The 18,668-nt window shown below is 41.9% G+C and overlaps 1 protein-coding gene across 1 annotated transcript in view; it reads left to right on the forward strand.

Moving 5' to 3' along the window:
* Positions 1–15,906, forward strand: part of ppp1r17 (protein phosphatase 1 regulatory subunit 17) — a 39,092-nt gene extending 23,186 nt beyond the window's left edge. Inside the window, exons 3-4 of the mRNA XM_060824209.1 lie at positions 1,547–1,708; positions 15,675–15,906. Of these exons, the coding sequence (XP_060680192.1) occupies positions 1,547–1,708; positions 15,675–15,736 (224 nt within the window). The 3' untranslated portion in view covers positions 15,737–15,906. The remainder of the gene's footprint in view (positions 1–1,546; positions 1,709–15,674) is intronic.
* The last annotated feature ends 2,762 nt before the right edge of the window (positions 15,907–18,668 follow it).

An 18,668-nucleotide genomic window follows, 5' to 3' on the forward strand; every position in this document is an offset into this window, starting at 1 on the left:
CCTCCCCACTTGGTAGCAGTGGCTCACCTAATACTAATAAGAAGAATCAGTGGCTGTGAATTTATCCAGAATATATTGGCATTACTGAGAACCGAACATCATAAGAAGAACCATCTTGTTTTCGCTCTCTCACGTATCCTCTGCTCTCTTGTGCAATAGGAGAAAGAGAAGACCTGTGACATATGGATACAGTGCCTTTGATAAGGGTGACTTTTAGGGAGTGGTTTGAAATTGCACAAGAAAGACTGTGGGTGGCAGGTATAGAGATGGGAAATTTAAATAAAGGGATAGTTGGGTGCACTTTCAACGTAATAAGTCAGGAGTGTTTTGAAAACGAAGACTTAACAAGGCCAAGTCTCAAGTCATTCTGACTTGGAACTATATCATAATTCACATTATTGCTGGATCAATACCCTGGAATTCCTTTCCAAACAGCACTATATCTAGGTATACGTTGCATAGATGGCAGTGATTCAAGGATATGATTCACTATCAGCTTCTTAGAATCATTTTAAGAATTGGCAATTCTTCACCCACTTCACCCACATTCCGTGAATTAATAAAGAAAGGTAGTACTAGGTAGTACTGGGCAAATTGAGGAATAATAACTGTTAGGAAGCTTACCTTAGCTATTCTTGTGAGACTATTAAACAATTTTGAGCATTGCATCCACAGCATAGCGCAATGCTTCTGACAGTGATGCACTATGTCATCTCTCCCCACACATGCAGAGCTACTGCTTAGAAATATTTGGTGTTGTTTAGTGATTAGAATATGTTCCTTATCATACCAACCTCCTTCACCGAATCCTACAACACACTATCAGAAAAATGGCAGGGGATAGTTGGCGTAATGTGGATTAATGCCTTGCAGTTTTCACTGAATATTCACTGACATTTTGTTGCATTCAAAGTACATCTCCTCTTTGAGAGGTGTAGGCTGTCTTTAAATGGGGACAGGATTGACATCCCAGAGCAGATTCACTGTTAATGATGTTCATCAGGCAAGTGCTCTGCGTATGCCATTCATCTTGGGCAAGAAAATACACTTAGAATGGGACTAGCAGTGTAAAACTCCCAAATAGCTAGTATGGGCACAATGGGCTGAATGACCTCGAACTGCACTGGAACCCTACAATTATTTGTACTTCTACATCTCTGAATGTTTTCTTTTCACCCTTTGTGACAACCCCCTGTTAACCCAGTTAACTCTGAGCATGTGGGCATGGGGCTTGCATATACAAATAGCCCCATTCATGTTGAAACAGTTGTTTGATAAGAGCTTTTGAAATATTTTTCCACACTTTTTGTTATTTCTCTCGGTGCAGTGTCTCTGAAACACAAAGAGAGAACTTGGCATTAATCATTTCCTGTGCCTGTTCACTGATGGAAAGGTTATTTCTCTCCTGATTTGATTTTTGCAATTGAAGTGGGTGCTACTTGAACAAGATCTCTATCTGCTGCCTTGCTAGTACAATAATTGGCTTTTGATGATTCTGACTCGGAAAGCTCATTCAAATGTATCTCTGCACATTTCTTTCTGACAGATGATCTTTCAAACCTCTCAGAGCAGTTAATAAAAACCTGTGAAGTAAATGAAGAGAGTGAGAAAGAAAAGGCTACAGATGAGTCAAAGGATGGTGAGGCTGAGCAGAAAAAGCCAAGGAGAAAGGATACTCCTGTACAGTATGTACCTCCTCTCATCCCAGGTACTGGAACGGATGTAATTTATCCTTGAGTCCATCATTAGAATAGATTTTTTTTATTGTTCACTCATAAGAAGCAGGCTTCGCTGGCACTTATTGTTTGTCTGTAGTTGCTGTTGAGAAGGTGCCTTCTTAAACAGCTGCAGTCCACAGGCTGCGGGTTATCCCACAATGTCATTAGGGAGGGAATTTCAAAATTTTGGGAATACTTAAATTCTGCTCTCTCTACAAAAGCAAGCACAAATGAATAAGGTGCTTCAGTGCATAACTATACTGCTATTTTCTATATGTGTCTGCTTCCTCTGGCAGTCATATATGGTACAAATTTTCAATTTGTGTCTGATCCAAACAGGAACTAACTGCTTGGAGTAAGATCTTGCATCTGATCCCTTGCCATACAGGGCTGGGCTTGCAGTAATTTCTCCAGTTTTGTAATGATTAAGTATGTTTCGTGGATGTGTACAGAAATCCACATGCTATTCGACATTAAAAGCATCAGACTATAGGCTTGGGGAACTCTGATAGCAGGGTGTGTTCCTACCAGTTGGATTGCTTTTGTTAACACAAATCCTCCGTTCAATGGAACTGCTTCCATTTACTGATGCAAAGGTCAAAGGTTGCACTTATTGCAAACTTCCTGTGGCTGCGGCCCACAGTTGCCAATCATTAAAGGATAGCAACACGTACACAAATTTCCAATTTATCCTGTTAGGAGTCAAAGCAATTCAAACTCAACACAATCCATCTTAAACAAAAGTCTTCTTTTATTAAAAGCATTTGTTGTTTATCTTCCAATGCTGAAGTGAACTCTGAGGGACATTTCTGACAAATACTCTCCCAGTCTGAAACATAATACGATGTGTCTTTCAGTTTCCCCTCTGAGTCACAATAATGATCTGACAAGGTTGTTGTCCTCAAGCAGTTCCATTGACACTAATAGGATAGGGCACTTTAATTTGGCTTGAGGGCCAATGTCAGTTTGCTCAATGAGCTACTGCTGCATACTTAGCCAGCAGAGGGCTTTGCAGTTCATTCTTGATTCCCTTCAAAATGCTAGATCCTGTTAGATCAATGATATTGCTGATCCACACTAGAAGCTTGGAGTGAATTTGGAGGCTATAAATTTTGGCCTTTATAACAGTTAAATAATACTTAAAAGGGAAAGAGTCAGTAAATAAAACTGCCTGGGCAGCAGCTTGCTCCTCAGCACCTACAAATGGAGGATGCCATGACCAATAGTTCTTGGTATGCAGAAATTTATTGGTTAATTTGTATTATTTAATTCTGTACCAAGTCAACATCATCCTCAAGAAAGACAGAAAGAAGAAATTTGGATTTATGCAGCACCGGTCACAAGCTCTGAGTTCAAGTACTTGCAGAGTAAATTCTGAACTATTGAAAGCAGTTAATGGGTTATCATATCAGGAAATACTGACAGTCATATGCGCACACACTAACAACAAATGACCATATAATCTTATTTGGTGATGCTGATTGAAGGTTAATTATTGGCTAAAGACGAGGGAGAGATTATTTTCAAGTTTGTGCCCTGATTTATCATATATTCTCCTAAAACAGGAGAGTTTAATGTTTCCTTGGATAAACAGCATTTTCAATAGTGCAACCTGAAACCTGTACTGCATTAAATTACTGAGTTAAATTTTACTCTCAAGCTTTGTTTATCCTGAGCCACACCTGAAACTTGTGGTTCAACTCTCCCCAATCACATGAGGCAAGCTGAGGAGTTTGGAAATCCAAAATGTTTTACTGGCACAGTATAGCATCAGTGGTCAGTGAACTGAATCACTCAAATAGCCAATGTCCATATCCCACCGCTATGGACATTTTGCCTGCATTCTGCGGGTCTGCTGCCACATGGATGAACCAACCGTGGTTAATCAAGGAAGTTAAGAAGAGTATTAAGTTGAAAGAAACAGCATATAAGGAGGCACAAGTCAGTGATAGTCCTGAAGGATGGGATAGATTCAGAAACCAGCAAAGGAGGACTATAAAGATAATAATGAGAGCAAATAAACTCTGAGGGTAAACTAGCGAGGAATATAAGTTAAAACACAGAACTGTTGATGGGTGGAAACCTGAAGCAAAACTGCAATTGCTGGAGATAATCAGCAGGTTGGGCAGCATTTGTGGAGAGAAAGCAGAATTAACATTTTGAGTCTAGTGAGCTTTCAGAAGTCAGGATGAAAGTGTGAAAACTGAACAGGAAGAGCTTCTTTATCCAATAAAAAAGAAAAGGAGACAGCAAAGTGAATGTAGGCCCCTTAGTAAATGAACCTGACAAGATGGTTATAGAGAACAAGAAAATAGCAGAGGAGTTAAACAGATATTTTATGTTAGTCTTTGTAGTGAAAGAAACTTTGAACATACCATTAATTCCAAAGAATAGAGGGGAGGAATTAAATACCATCACCATCACAGAGAAGTACTATTGGACAAACTAATGGATCTAAAGGCAGACATGTTCCCTGGTGGCTTGCGTCCTAAGATCCTAAAAGAGGTAATTGGAGGGATAGTGAATGCTATTGGTTGTATTGGAAAACTGCTAATGTGACACCCCTATTCAACAAGGCAGGTAGGAAAAAGTAGGTAACTATAGGCTGATTAGGCTAACACCTATTGTTAGTAAAGTATTGGAACCAATTATTAAGGAAATAAGAGCAAAGAATTTGGAAAATTATAATCTAATCAAGCAGAGTCAGAATGTCTTCATGAGGGAAATCATGTCTGACCAATTTATTGGAGTTTTTTTAGGAAGGCTAAACCAAAACCAGTAGAGCTGTTACATTTGGGCTTCTAGCAGGCATTTAACATGGTAGCTCACAAAGTTGTCACCAGATAAGAACCCGCAGTGTTGGAGGTGGTATATTGTCATGGGTAGAGAATGAGCGAATAGGCAGTAAACAGCGAGTGGAGATAAGGGGTTCTTTTTCAGGTTGGTGAGCTCGACCAGTGGGGCTCCACAGGGATCAGTGCCGGGCTTGCAACTATTTACAATATATTAATGACCTGGAGAATGAAGTGAATGTACAGTAGCCAGACTGGCAGATAACACAAACATAGGTGGAAAGTCAGTTGTGAGAGAGATGCAAAGGGTTCACAGAGCGATATTGATAGATTAAGTATGTGAGTAAAAGGTTGGAAAATGGAGTATCAGGTGGGGAAATGCAAAGTTGTACATTTTGGAAAGGAGAACAAAAGAATAGAGTGTTACTTAAATGGAGAAAAAAACTGCACAAAGCTGCAACACAAAGTGATTTGGGGGTATTGTGCTCGAGACACATCGGGGTGCAGCAGGTAATCAGGAGGTTAAGGGAATGTTGGCCCTTTTTTCAAAGAGATTGGAGTATAAGAGTAGAGAAGTCTTATTACAACTGTACAACGTGCTGGTGAGATCACATCTGGAATGCAATGAACAGTTATGGTCCCCTTATTTGAGAAATAATAATATTTCATTGGAGGCATTTCAGAGTAGGTTTGCCAGGATGACCCCTGTTATGGAGGGATTGTCCTAAGAGCAAATGGTAAGCAGATTTGGACCCTACTGAGTGGAATTTAGAAGAATGAGAGGTGAAACAGACAGAATTCATAAGGAACTTGACAGGGTAAATGTTAAGAAGATGTTTCATGGGAGAGTCCAGGAGTAGAGGGCATGGTCTCAGAATAAATTAAGGCTGAGTTGAAGATGAATTTCTTCCTCTCAGAGGATGAGTCTTTGGATCTCCTTGCCACAGAGAGTTGTGGGGGCAAAGTTCTATTGTATTTTTAAGACTAAGTTAAATAGATTCTTGATCACTAGGGAAATTAATGGTTATGGGGAAAGGGCAAGAAACTTGATGTGAGGAGTATTGGATCAGCCATGATCCTATTGAAGGTGGAGCAGGCTTGAGGAGCCTAATGACCTAATCCTGTTCCTGTTTCTTATGGTCTAATGGTGGGATTTCCAGCTAAACCTTGGCAGCCTCCTTAGTGAGTGGTCTATAGCACTATGATATGTGGTGTAGGGCACTATGTTCTCTTTGGTAGGGAACACCAGTGACAGAAATACCCTTGCAGGAATGGCACTACAAATGTGCCACTCCACTCCCCAGATCAGGTCTGTCTCCTGGCACTGGTTTCTCCCTAACCAAGCCTACCTCCTCTTTGAAGACCCCTCTACAGGGTGTTGTAGCCTTAGCAATAATTATTGCAATTGGTGGCACTGGTAGGCAGACAAGCAAGCAATCCTCTGATTGGCTCTACAGTTCTTGGGACTGAACTGCCTTCCTTGATTGGATGACAGTCCTGGCAGTGGCTTGTTCAATGAGAATCAACAGGAAATTGCTAACCCAGGATCTCACCACATGACAAAGTGAGCTCATCCTCTGAGTTCACTTACGGGATACAAACATCATGAAGAAAATTCAGTCCCTTGACATTAAATGCAAACATCAGATCTTGTGACATCAAAGTAATGATAAATTCTTGGCACCCCATATATCAACAACCAGAGTCTACTGCTTGCTCAATGAAAGCTCTGATTGACACCAATATCAACTCAACGTTTGGATGTCAGGATATACAGACTGCATGGAGACCACTTGGCTTTTCTATCATTTCTTGTAAGAGTTGTGCAATTTTTGATTTGACCTGAATCATACAACCAATCAGGAGAATAAAATGTATCAATTGTTTGCTGACGGTTGCCTACTGTTTGCACTTTGGTTAAAGGTAGTTTGGCATCCTACACATTTTAATGCTTTTAATCATTTCAATTTTAAAATAACATTAATTTCTGTGTGATTGTACAAAAGCTTCCTCCCTTAACTGGCTTTAAATGAGTGTAAGCTTTTTACCCAAAGGTTTTTGGAGTTGAAATACACAAAGAGGCACGTGGACAATAGTTAGTTTCTATTTTATCTACCAATTGCAAATCTTTTTAAATAAACGAGCTTTATTATTTTTTATGGAAAAAAGGAAATTGGAATTACACTGCTGGTAAAAGGATTGGAAAGACAATGGTACTCACGAATCATCTGTTTAATCTTCACTAATGTCTGAAGTTAATTTGTGATCAGACACTCTGAAAGCAAACTGGAAAACTGGAACATTTTAACAGTAGCACTGATCACTGCTTCCTTCAAGTATATAATCCCTGTGAGAGATGAGCTATCTTTCCTTTAAGTAACCCTGGTGCAGAAAGAAAAAAAATTGCAGGTTATCTGTGAGACAGCACAAAATTTAATTAAGCTGTTATTAGCTGCACACAGATTTTTCTAAATAATGTAATCATGGTTTCATGCTACTTGTAATCCAGCAGCTTTGGCAGTACTATCTTATTTACCCCAAAGACAAAAAAAAACACTGCTTAAGCAGCTGCTGCAAGTTAATATTCTGTAGATAGCAGTACCAAACTAGCTATGTTTCTAATTGCGGAAGTCCCGCATCTCTCATGTCATGTATTTTACTTACAGTTTATTTAATTTATGCAACTAATTTTATTTAAATGCTCTGGAGTTGCATTTCAAGGGAATTAGACCATTCAGGAACAGACGGGATAATACTACAAGTATTATAGGGAGATGGCGGAAATATTGAATAATTATTTTGCGTCAGCATTTAACAGAGAGTTTGAATAGGGTAGTCATGACATTAAATAATGAGATGAGCAATATGAAAAGTACAATTAACATAAAAAGAAATGTGTTAAATAAACTGATTGACAGCTGGGAATAAGAAAAAAACATATTTTCAGTATCCCAGGCAAAACATTCTTTCCAATATACATGTCATGTGATTTTCAATGACATTTTTATAGTAGCTGCACAGGATGCTGCTTTCTATGGAATATATGCTTGTTGGGGAGGAAGCATGGTGGGAAACATTGCTAAATGAGGGACTTTCCCATGGCATAATGGAGCGGGCTAGCAGGGCACAGATCTAAGACAAAGGTGACTGTCTCCATTCCATTTCTGTCTCCACTAATCTGAAACAGACAGCACGATGGCATGGATCAACCTTGTCCTTCTTTGGGTCATCGTGTTTCTGAGGAGAACCCTAACACATCGCCTGCTGCAACACCAACACAACTAGGAGCAGGGACCAGACCTACAGAGACACAACTGCCTGTGCAAAAGGAATAATGTGATGGTGCATGTTGGCCTAACAATGCATCCAAACATGATGCAGCTATCTGTATATGACAGACAGGCAGTGTAGAAGATACCTTGGGATGTCCCAGGCAGTTGCCTCTTACAGCTGTCACAGCTGAACACTCAACGGTGCCTGCATCTTTCAACACTACTCAATTCATACAGAGATGGTTGGTTAATGATCAGGGTTAAATTTCAAATCTTGATTCATGATGTCTGCCAGTAATTCTCAGGCTGACTGTAAGGACGGGAACATGTTTTGACAAAGACCATTGTGGAGCAGGCCATAGGCCACATGTAGATAGGGTTCAAGTGCCTGGACAATGCAGGCAGTTCAGGAAGTATAACCTAGACAGAGTGTCCTTACCACAGTGGTTTGCTGCATCCTCCATAACCTCACTTGATAATGGGAGTATATCTTGGAAGTGGAAGAGAGAGGAAGAGATGGATGAGTTAGAGGGCACCTTTAAAGAAGGAACTGAAAGTGAGGATGAAGAGATACCCCAGGAGGGTTCTCACAGACAGGGCAGCAAGTGAAAATCACATAGTTAACCACTTCCAGGAGGACTGAGTTATATGAACATATTTCTTTTAATGTTCAGTTTGCTATAGCTGGATAGGAGGTCACTGTATGCTTGATGCAGCATATCTCATTGACTAAGAAGAAATTTATTTTGCACTTTTTTTTGGAATAAAGGTTACATTTTTAAAAATTTATGAATGATGCAATAATTTTATGTGACAGGAAGATTAAATGATAAACCTAGGTTTTGTAGTAACTGTGAATGGCTATATCTGCTATACAGTGGGTGCTGGCATGAACAGAGGTCCATGGAGATTGCAAAATTCTGGGCCATCTCTCCACTTAAGAGAAAACAGAATAGAGAACATTCACCCTGGACAAGGGTCCCCAGTCTCTAACATTCTACTTGATCTCATTAATCATAATCTTAATTCTCTATCTTTGCAGACCTGTGAAAGGTTCCCCACTATCTGCCCCTTAGGAACACAGAGTGCCTGGCCTGATGTGCATTGTTTACTGCATGAACTGAGAATGTTGTAAAAGCCCCAACTAGGGAAACTAGCTTTACATTCCATAGGCCATACCAGCTACTTCTTTGCATCACTTCCATTAATTGTCTGTGATGGACATGGTGGATGTTTGTCCCAGGATTGCTATTCTACTGTTGAACTCATCAGATCAAATATGCTTGTCTGAATGCTACCTCTGGAGTTTGACTGCAAGGAAATAATATGAGGTCTATTGTTTGCAGGTCATTTGGACCACCTCATCTCCTAGCCCCAGATTGAGCAGTTCCACCCTTCTATTTGGATTGAGATATAGTGATTGAGAAAGTGTAGAATGCCCCTGCAGATTTAGTCCTTAATTTTGCTGTAATCATTTGAAGTCTAGAGAATATCCTACGATGCATGATTATATCATATTTGCTTTTCAACTTTAACCAAATAGATTCTGTTACTGCGTATCAAGGGTAGCTTCTCTTTCCTATTTCTTCCCTAATTTGTATGGCCACCTCAGCTCCTTTTACTCCTTGCCTATCTTTTCAGAACATTTTATATCCTTTGACATTAAGCATCAGTCCTCACCATTTTAAGTCAAGTTTCTGTTTTTACCATTATGTCTGATTATAGATATTTTAATTACCACATTCAGAGATGTTATTGCATACTTCTGGAGCAGGTAGGGCTTGAACTGAGACAATCTGTTCAAAGATGGGGAGATTACTGCTACACCACAAGAGCCCTCAGTTATATTTGACTACATCTCTTTGTAGTCCTGATCATCCTTCATTGTTAGATTCTATATATTAGCTTCTATTAACTTCTTCTCTGCTAAAATCAACGCTCACTTCTCCCTACATTTTACTCTCATTTTTACTTGAATCTGCCCATCTACTCATCTCAATTTAGTTTAATCTTTCCCCAATCATATTAGTGCTACCCATTGGAAAAGTTTTGGCCCCAGTCCTGTGCACGTACAATCTGCCCATTTTAAATAGTTGCCTCCTGCCCCAGAACTGCTTCCATAGACCCATGACCCTGAAGCCAGCCCTTTGCACTATGGTTCAAGCCTCATGCACTGATCCTTTCTATTTCCCGATTTTCACTCTCGCTCATGTATGACACTGAGAATAATTCTGAGATTGCTGTCTTTAAAGGGCTACTTCTTAACTTTCCTCAGCTACCAAACTTCTGGCCGTACAACCTCAATAACTGTCCTTTCTCTATTGATGTTGTTACTGAAGAGTATTGCAACTACATGACTGATGGCTCATTCCCCCTCGAGAATATTCTGCATTCTTTCTGGCTCTAGGAGGTAAATCACAATGCAGATCTGTAGATGATAGTTACAGAAAAGCCTGCGTGGTCCTACCTTTGGAATATTGTGTAATGTCTGCATTTCTCTGTTTTGAGGTTTCCCCTGTGCAGTTCTTTACCCATTGCTTCATTGTTAGGACTGTACTCTTTTCAAGGTTTTGTGTTCAATGCCAAATACAAGTTTGGGACTGGCACAGGCCCTGAAGAATCCTGCTCTTCCTGGTCTTATGACGGGCATCTGTCTGTGATCATGAATTCTCTATTTCTGTGGAATGGCCATTTTCTGGACAATACAATTCAGAATACTCTCAGACTCCCTGGTGATTCATAGCCTCTGCACACCCAGTCAGAAAGTTTTAGCACCAACTGGAGCAGCTGGGTGCATCTCCAATGAACATGGCTCCCAAGATTTTTAATCTGCCATGAAGTAAAACATGGTGATGGAATTGGAAACAACTGTTCTTTGATGTCCAGTCATAATCTGAAATAAATTCTTCAATGCTTTTTTTTTAGAATCTATTCAATATCATGTTTAAACTATTAATTTTAACCATTGCATTCTACGTTTTAAGTCATAGTCTCCCATTGTCTCACACTCTCTCTGATTCCTTCTAATTTTTTAAAATAGTAAAAGAGTACCGATTTCCCTCACTGCTAAAAATTCCCTCTTGCACCTAATGCCCTGAGTTTGTATTCATTGAAGAAGTATTTCAGAGCATTACACTCTGTGCTGTTTAGAAGCAATATATGACTGTCTGAAGAGTATTGTGAAGACAACTGCACAGAAAGGGCCAAAGTGATGGCTACCAGTTGTAAGCTGCAGGGCATACACCTTTCCATGAGGTCGTTACACTTTCTCTGGCACGGGATCCAAATCCTGGGGGTTATATACCCATGTCACCACTTGTATATTATCAAGGAAGCTATACATCTGATTTGACTGATGCTAGTTCACAACGTGGTTAATTACAGAAATTTACACTTTGTAGAACCTAGCTATGAATATATGTATGTTCTTTTCAGAATCTTCTGCCTCTATTTTGCAGAGTAAGTTACTTGATTCTCCAACTCAGATTAATGAACAAACTGATGCAATGCACACAAATTGCCATTAAACATTGCATCCAGCACCAATGTTGGCTATTTACAGCCTTAAAGACTTTCTCAGTGAGGTTCGCTGGCCTCCTCCTGTCTTCTTCAGGGAAGGGAGCTTCTTTCCATATCCTGATGACATGAATCATCACCTCTGGGAATAGTCCATGAACCGGGGGGCGGGGGGAGGGGGGGGGACAGTGGAGGGGCATATCACATTCTACGAGCAAGCAAATCCCAGGTGTGAGGTTTAGGATGCATTCTTGAGCACTTAGTCCTTGATAGAATATTGGGACCATTTTCTAACCAGGAGCCTGATTTCTCAAGGGGCCAGGGTGTGGGGTACACGGACACACCAGCACTTACTGTTTTGCAGCTACAACTACAATAAAAATGGGGAGGAGCTTGAGCAACCAGAAATAGGCAGAATTTAAAACTATCGGTATTGACTTAGGAGTTTGCGATGACTGCTGTGCTGTACCCAGTGGAATCACCAATTTCTTTATAATGCTCAGTGAGTATGAGTTCACTCGTTACAGACAATGCGTAATAACATCTCTGAGCAGGTTGATTTGAAAAATAGGCGAAATGAATACAAGACAAAGCAGACCTAGGAACAGGTCTGCAGAACTGCCCGTCCCAGGCCAGGATAACCTACATATGTTACAAGTACTGGTTCTATTTTGGTGTTCAATAACAAATGATATTCCTTTCAAGTCAGGCTTCCTGAGTTAATACAGAGCTTTATTCTTGCAATGTGTAATTCTGTAAATAAATCTGCATTTATATAAAGGCTGGCTACAATTTTATCCTTCACAAAGTGACTTTTTGGATGAGAGGCTCATAATATTGGTATCATAGAATTGTTACCTCAAGGGGAAGGTTGAAAATTAATAGGGAATAATGCCTTCAGACAAAAAACTAAACACATTTTGGCCATTGGGAAACATGCTACATAGCAAGTGTAAATTGTCAAGTTATGATTATCCACCAATGTTTTCATAATATATTGCTCATTAGAAAAGTGATGTTGTTATATCTGGACACAGTTATTTCCCTAAAATGGTTACAATGGAGAAACAAGATACAACCTTTCTGCAAGAAATAAATTTAAAGCATTTTGTCAGATGGATACATGCCAATAATGTAGGAACAACAATACAGTTCCAAAACCAGTGTGTGGTTTAGAGAGGAACTGGCAGCTCATGAAGTTCCTTTGCATTTGCTGCCCTGCCATGCTGGTGTTCAGGAGTTGAGAATAATCTTGACAAGTTACTGCAGTGCACCTTATAGCTGGCACACACGGTCTCCAATGGGAAAGTGGCAAAGGGAAGTGAGCTTTGTAGGCGATGGATAAGGTGCTAAGCAAATTGGCTGCTTTCTCTTAGATGTTATTGAGTTTTTTTTAAGAACTGTTGGAGCTGCTCCCATTCAGGTAAATGGAGAGAATTCATCACAGTCCTGATGTGTGTCTTGTAGTTGGTGGATTATCTCAAGGGAAATAAACAGGAGGTTAGAAGAACACAGCAAGCCAGGAAGCATCACGAGGTAAAGAAGTCGATGTTTCAAGTCAAGATCCTTCATCAGGATTGGGGAGAGGGAAAGGAGCTCAGAAATAAATAGAGGGGGGGGTGGCGCTGGGGGATAGGTAGGTGGGATAGCAATAGTTGGACGCAGATGGGGTTATTTGTGACAGGTCAGCGAAAAGGGTGGAGTGGATAGGTGGAAAGGAGGATGGGCAGGTGAGGTTGGGTCAAGGAGGTGGGGAGGAGAGTAAGGGCTTGACATGGGATGAGATTGGGTGTGGGATGATAGAGAAGCTAGTGAGGCAGGAGGTGGAATGAAACAGAGTAGGTGTAGCTGGGAAGGGAGCCAGGGGTTGGAAAGGTTATTTGAAATTGGAGAACTCAATATTGAGTCTTCTGGACTGTAGGCTGCCCAGGTGGAAGATAAGGTATTATTCCTCCAATTTGTGGTCTGATTCACTGTGGTAATGGAGGAGGCCGAGGATGGACATGTCAGAGAGGGAGTGGGAGGGAGAATTGAAATGAGCAGTGACCAGGAGGACAGGCTGACCATTTCGGGCCCAGCTAAGATGCTTGGTGACCCTAAATGATTGTTCCTTTATCGTGATTCCCTCAACGGGGGAAACAAAATTTCAATATCTTCCCTGTCACGCCCCTTCACAATCTTGTATGTTTCAATCACATCATCTCTCATTCTTCTAAACTCCAAAGAATTTAAGTCCAATTCCTCAGCATCTCATCACTGAACAATCCTGTCAATCCAGGGACCAGTCTAGTGTAACTTTGCTATATTGCCTCCAAGACAAGTATATATTTTTTTTAATTATAAAGAGCAAAAACACTTCCTGGTGTTGTCTTACCAAAGCCATGTACACTTGTAAAAATATTTATTTATCCTTCTGCTGAATTAAACATCAGAACATAAGAACTAGGAGCAGGAGTAGGTCATCTGGCCCATCGAGCCTGCTCTGCCATTGTATAAAATCATGGCTGATCGTTGTGAGGCCTCAGCTCCACTTACCCGCCCTCTTACCATAACCCTTAGTTCTATTATTGTTTGAAAAATTATCTATCTTAGCTTTAACAACATTTACTGAGGAAGACTCAACTACTTCATTGGGCAGTTAATTCCATGGATTCACAATCCTCTGGGAGAAAAAGTTCCTTCTCAATTCAGTCCTAAATCTGCTCCCCCTAATTTTGAGGCCATGCCCTCTTGTTCTAGTTTCACCTGCCAGTGGAAACATCCCCTCTACCTCTAACTTATCTATTGCCTTCAAAATTGTATGTGTTTCAAAAAGATCCCCCCTTCATTCTTCTAAATTCCAATGAATATAATCCCGGTCTACTCAGGCTCTCATCATAAGCCAACTCCCTCAACTCTGGAATCAACCTAGTGAACTTCCTCTGCACCCCCTCTAATGCCAGGACATCCATTCTCAAGTAAGGAGAACAAACCTGCACACAGTACTCCAGGTGTGGCCTCCTCAGCACCCTGTACAGCTGTAACATAACCTCCCTAGTTTTAAACTCAATCCTTTTAGTAATGAAGGATAAAATTCCATTTGCTTTCTTAATTACCTGTTGCACCTGCAGACCAATCTTCTGTGGTGCATGAACAAGGACATCCAGGTGCCCCTGCACAGCAGCGTGATGCAATTTCTTACCCTTCAAGTAATAGTCCTTTTTAACTGTTATTCCTACTGAAATAGTCACTTTCTTTCTGTACAAGGATGCTACTTACTAAACAGGCCTGACATGTTGATGTGATGATTCTAAGTACATAGGTAAAGACAGCGTACTTACTGATTTTGTGTACTGGTTTGCTTCTCACTTTTAGTCCGCACTACTGGTTAGTAATATTGTGATAAAGCGAGCCAAATGTCAGTCCACAGCCTCTCCACTGGTGTGGCCTCAAACATGCTTCCTCATAGTAACACATGGAGACCACGTGCCATTTGGTTACTATGCGCACAAGATGCTGAAATAGGGTGCAAAACCTTCTGCAGGATAATGGCTCCTTTCTGGACATGTAAGGTATCTCTACACAACTGTTGTTCACTACTACTAGAATATAACCATTAAGTCTAAATATGTCCTGTGTATGACAGAAATAAGTATTGTGCTATCTGTATTTGAAAGCCAGTTATGATGCTAGGTATGAATGTAATGCATGCCAAAAATCGGTGGATCATATCAAATAGCATGTTCCTTCAGCTGCTCACAGCAAGGAAGGTACTAACTGTACTCAACCAGACCAAACTTGCAAAATACATGACAAAGTGTCCAAAATCAGATGTCATTCCATAATTGAACATGCTTTTACTAAATCGTCCTAAATGAATGAAATCTTAAGCTGCTGACAAATTCAGGATTGTCTATCTGACTCAGAGGATGTGAACTAGCATGTACATATATTAATCCAAAGGGACCTCTTCTTTTCATATCAAAAGTACATGGATACACACTGTGCCTGTTCCAATTCAATAAAGTAGGTGCTGGCCATTCTCTGATACGTTTCTCAAGGCAATGCCTTGAGCAATCAAGGTCAACCTGTCTTGTTTAATGTGTAAACAAAACTTGACAGCTAAATGTCAGTCATCATTAATTGGTACATGCTTCATGGCAATGCGTCTATCAATCAGAATCCACTTGTCAACCAATGAGCACCGTCCTCTCATATTGAATAAATGTTGATTTTTCTTTGTATGTATATTTCTTGTGATTTGTCCTGATGTGTGCAAGATGAACACCTTCAATAAGATGAGTCTTTTTCTAGCAATACGCATTTTAAAAAATTTCACTTGACTTTACGTCGGGATGGTTCCAATAGCTTTACATTGTTTTATGTCTTCATTCCAGGTGTAAAATTAATGAAAAAGGAGAAGCGGGCAGTGTTTGCAGAAGATGATGAAAAGGACTGAGAAAAATTAAGTAATTAACCATTCCACAGTAACAAAGAGTCATTGGGGTTCCCTTGTGCTGATATCCTTGTGCGGTGTGTGTTTTCTTTTCCTGCATTACTAAATATTGTTCATATAAATCTTATTGTAATCAAAGTGATAAACTTTGTTGAATTCAATTAGAAAATTATCTGTCATTGGCATAGTCAGTTCAAGATTGCTGTTACATTACCATTTCCTGTACTAATCATTAGATTAAAGAAGACTCTGTAAAGCCTGGAAGATTAAGTCAGTCATTTAACACATCAACATGGGCAGAAAATTAAAATCATATTATAATGTTTTATACTAGATTAACTATGTCTTCAATTCCTTTGTTGGTGATAAGACTCTGTCCTTAAAAGAAAACTGAGCATTAAAGAGACCAGCTTTATCCAAGTGTTCATGTATATTACATTAGTTTTATCCAGGAACTGTCTCTTCTACTTTATTCAGCATTGAAAATATGACTTAAATCAGTCAGCCAGGTACTCTGGTTTGATGATTATAATTTTTCAGACACATTTTAAAATTTTGAAAAAAAAAACTGTACAGACCTCTCTGAAACGTCTTAAAGTCTTTGAAAAAGGTGAGTCACATGGTTGGATATCTAGTCAAAAGTGAGGTCTGCAGATGCTGGAGATCAGAGCTGAAAATGTGTTGCTGGTTAAAGCACAGCAGGTCAGGCAGCATCCAAGGAACAGGAAATTCGACGTTCGGGCCAGAGCCCTTCATCAGGAATGAGGAGAGGGTGCCAGGCAGGCTAAGATAAAAGGTAGGGAGGAGGGACTTGGGGGAGGGGCGGTGGAGATGTGATAGGTGGAAGGAGGTTAAGGTGAGGGTGATAGGCCAGAGTGGGGTGGGGGCGGAGAGGTCAGGAAGAAGATTGCAGGTTAGGAGGGCGGTGCTGAGTTCAAGGGAATCGACTGAGACAAGGTGGGGGGAGGGGAAATGAGGAAACTGGAGAAATCTGAGTTCATCCCTTGTGGTTGGAGGGTTCCCAGGTGGAAGATGAGGCGCTCTTCCTCCAACCGTCGTGTTGTTATGTTCTGCGATAGAGGAGTCCAAGGACCTGCATGTCTTCGGTGGAGTGGGAGGGAGAGTTAAAGTGTTGAGCCACGGGGTGGTTGGGTTGGTTGGTCCAGGTGTCCCAGAGGTGTTCCCTGAAGTGTTTTGCAAGTAGGCAGCCCGTCTCCCCAATATAGAGGAGGCCACATCGGATGCAGCAGATGCAATAGATGATGTGTGTGGAGGTGCAAGTGAATTTGTGGCGGATACGGAAGGATCCCTTGGGGCCTTGGAGAAAAGTAAGGGAGGAGGTGTGGGCGCAAGTTTTGCATTTCCTGTGGTTACAGGGGAAGGTGCCGGGAGTGGAGGTGGGATTGGTGGGGATGTGTGGACCTGATGAGGGAGTCACGAAGGGAGTGGTCTTTGCGGAACACTGATAGGGGAGGGGAGGGAAATATATTCCTGGTGGTGGGGTCCGTTTGGAGTTGGCGGAAATGACGGCGGATGATACGCTGTATACGGAGGTTGGTGGGGTGGTAGGTGAGAACCAGTGGGGTTCTGTCTTGGTGGCAGTTGGAGGAGCGGGGCTCAAGGGCGGAGGAGCGGAAAGTGGAGGAGATGCGGTGGAGGGCATCGTCGATCACGTCTGGGGGGAATCTGCGGTCCTTGAAGAAGGAGGCCATCTGGGCTGTACGGTATTGGAACTGGTCCTCCTGGGACCAGATGCGGCGGAGGTGAAGGAATTGGGAATATGGGATGGAGTTTTTACAGGGGGCAGGGTGGGAGGAGGTGTAGTCCAGGTAACTGTGGGAGTCAGTCGGTTTATAGTAGATGTCTGTGTTGAGTCGGTCGCCCGAGATAGAAATGGAAAGGTCTAGGAAGGGGAGGGAGGAGTCTGAGACAGTCCAGGTGAATTTGAGGTCGGGATGGAAGGCGTTGGTAAAGTTAGTGAACTGTTCAACCTCCTCGTGGGAGCACGAGGCAGCGCCGATACAGTCATCGTTCAACCTCCCAGATGGCCTCCTTCTTCAAGGACCGCAGATTCCCCCCAGACGTGATCGACGATGCCCTCCACCGCATCTCCTCCACTTCCTGCTCCTCCGCCCTTGAGCCCCGCCCCTCCAACCGCCACCAAGACAGAACCCCACTGGTTCTCACCTACCACCCCACCAACCTCCGTACACAGCGTATCATCCGCCAATTCCAAACGGACCCCACCACCAGGGATATATTTCCCTCCCCTCCCCTATCAGCGTTCCGCAAAGACCACTCCCTTCGTGACTCCCTCGTCAGGTCCACACATCCCCACCAATCCCACCTCCACTCCCGGCACCTTCCCCTGCAACCGCAGGAAATGCAAAACTTGCGCCCACACCTCCTCCCTTACTTCTCTCCAAGGCCCCAAAGGATCCTTCCATATCCACCACAAATTCACCTGCACCTCCACACACATCATCTATTGCATCCGCTGCACCCGATGTGGCCTCCTCTATATTGGGGAGACGGGCCGCCTACTTGCAAAACGCTTCAGGGAACACCTCTGGGACGCCTGGACCAACCAACCCAACCACCCCATGGCTCAACACTTTAACTCTCCCTCCCACTCCACCGAAGACATGCAGGTCCTTGGACTCCTCCATCGCCAGAACATAACAACACGACGGTTGGAGGAAGAGCGCCTCATCTTCCACCTGGGAACCCTCCAACCACAAGGGATGAACTCAGATTTCTCCAGTTTCCTCATTTCCCCTCCCCCCACCTTGTCTCAGTCGATTCCCTTGAACTCAGCACCGCCCTCCTAACCTGCAATCCTCTTCCTGACCTCTCCGCCCCCACCCCACTCTGGCCTATCTCCTCACCTTGACCTCCTTCCACCTATCCCACCTCCATCGCCCCTCCCCCAAGT

The sequence above is a fragment of the Hemiscyllium ocellatum genome, chromosome 4 (genome assembly GCF_020745735.1).
Source record: "Hemiscyllium ocellatum isolate sHemOce1 chromosome 4, sHemOce1.pat.X.cur, whole genome shotgun sequence".
NCBI lineage: Eukaryota > Metazoa > Chordata > Chondrichthyes > Orectolobiformes > Hemiscylliidae > Hemiscyllium > Hemiscyllium ocellatum.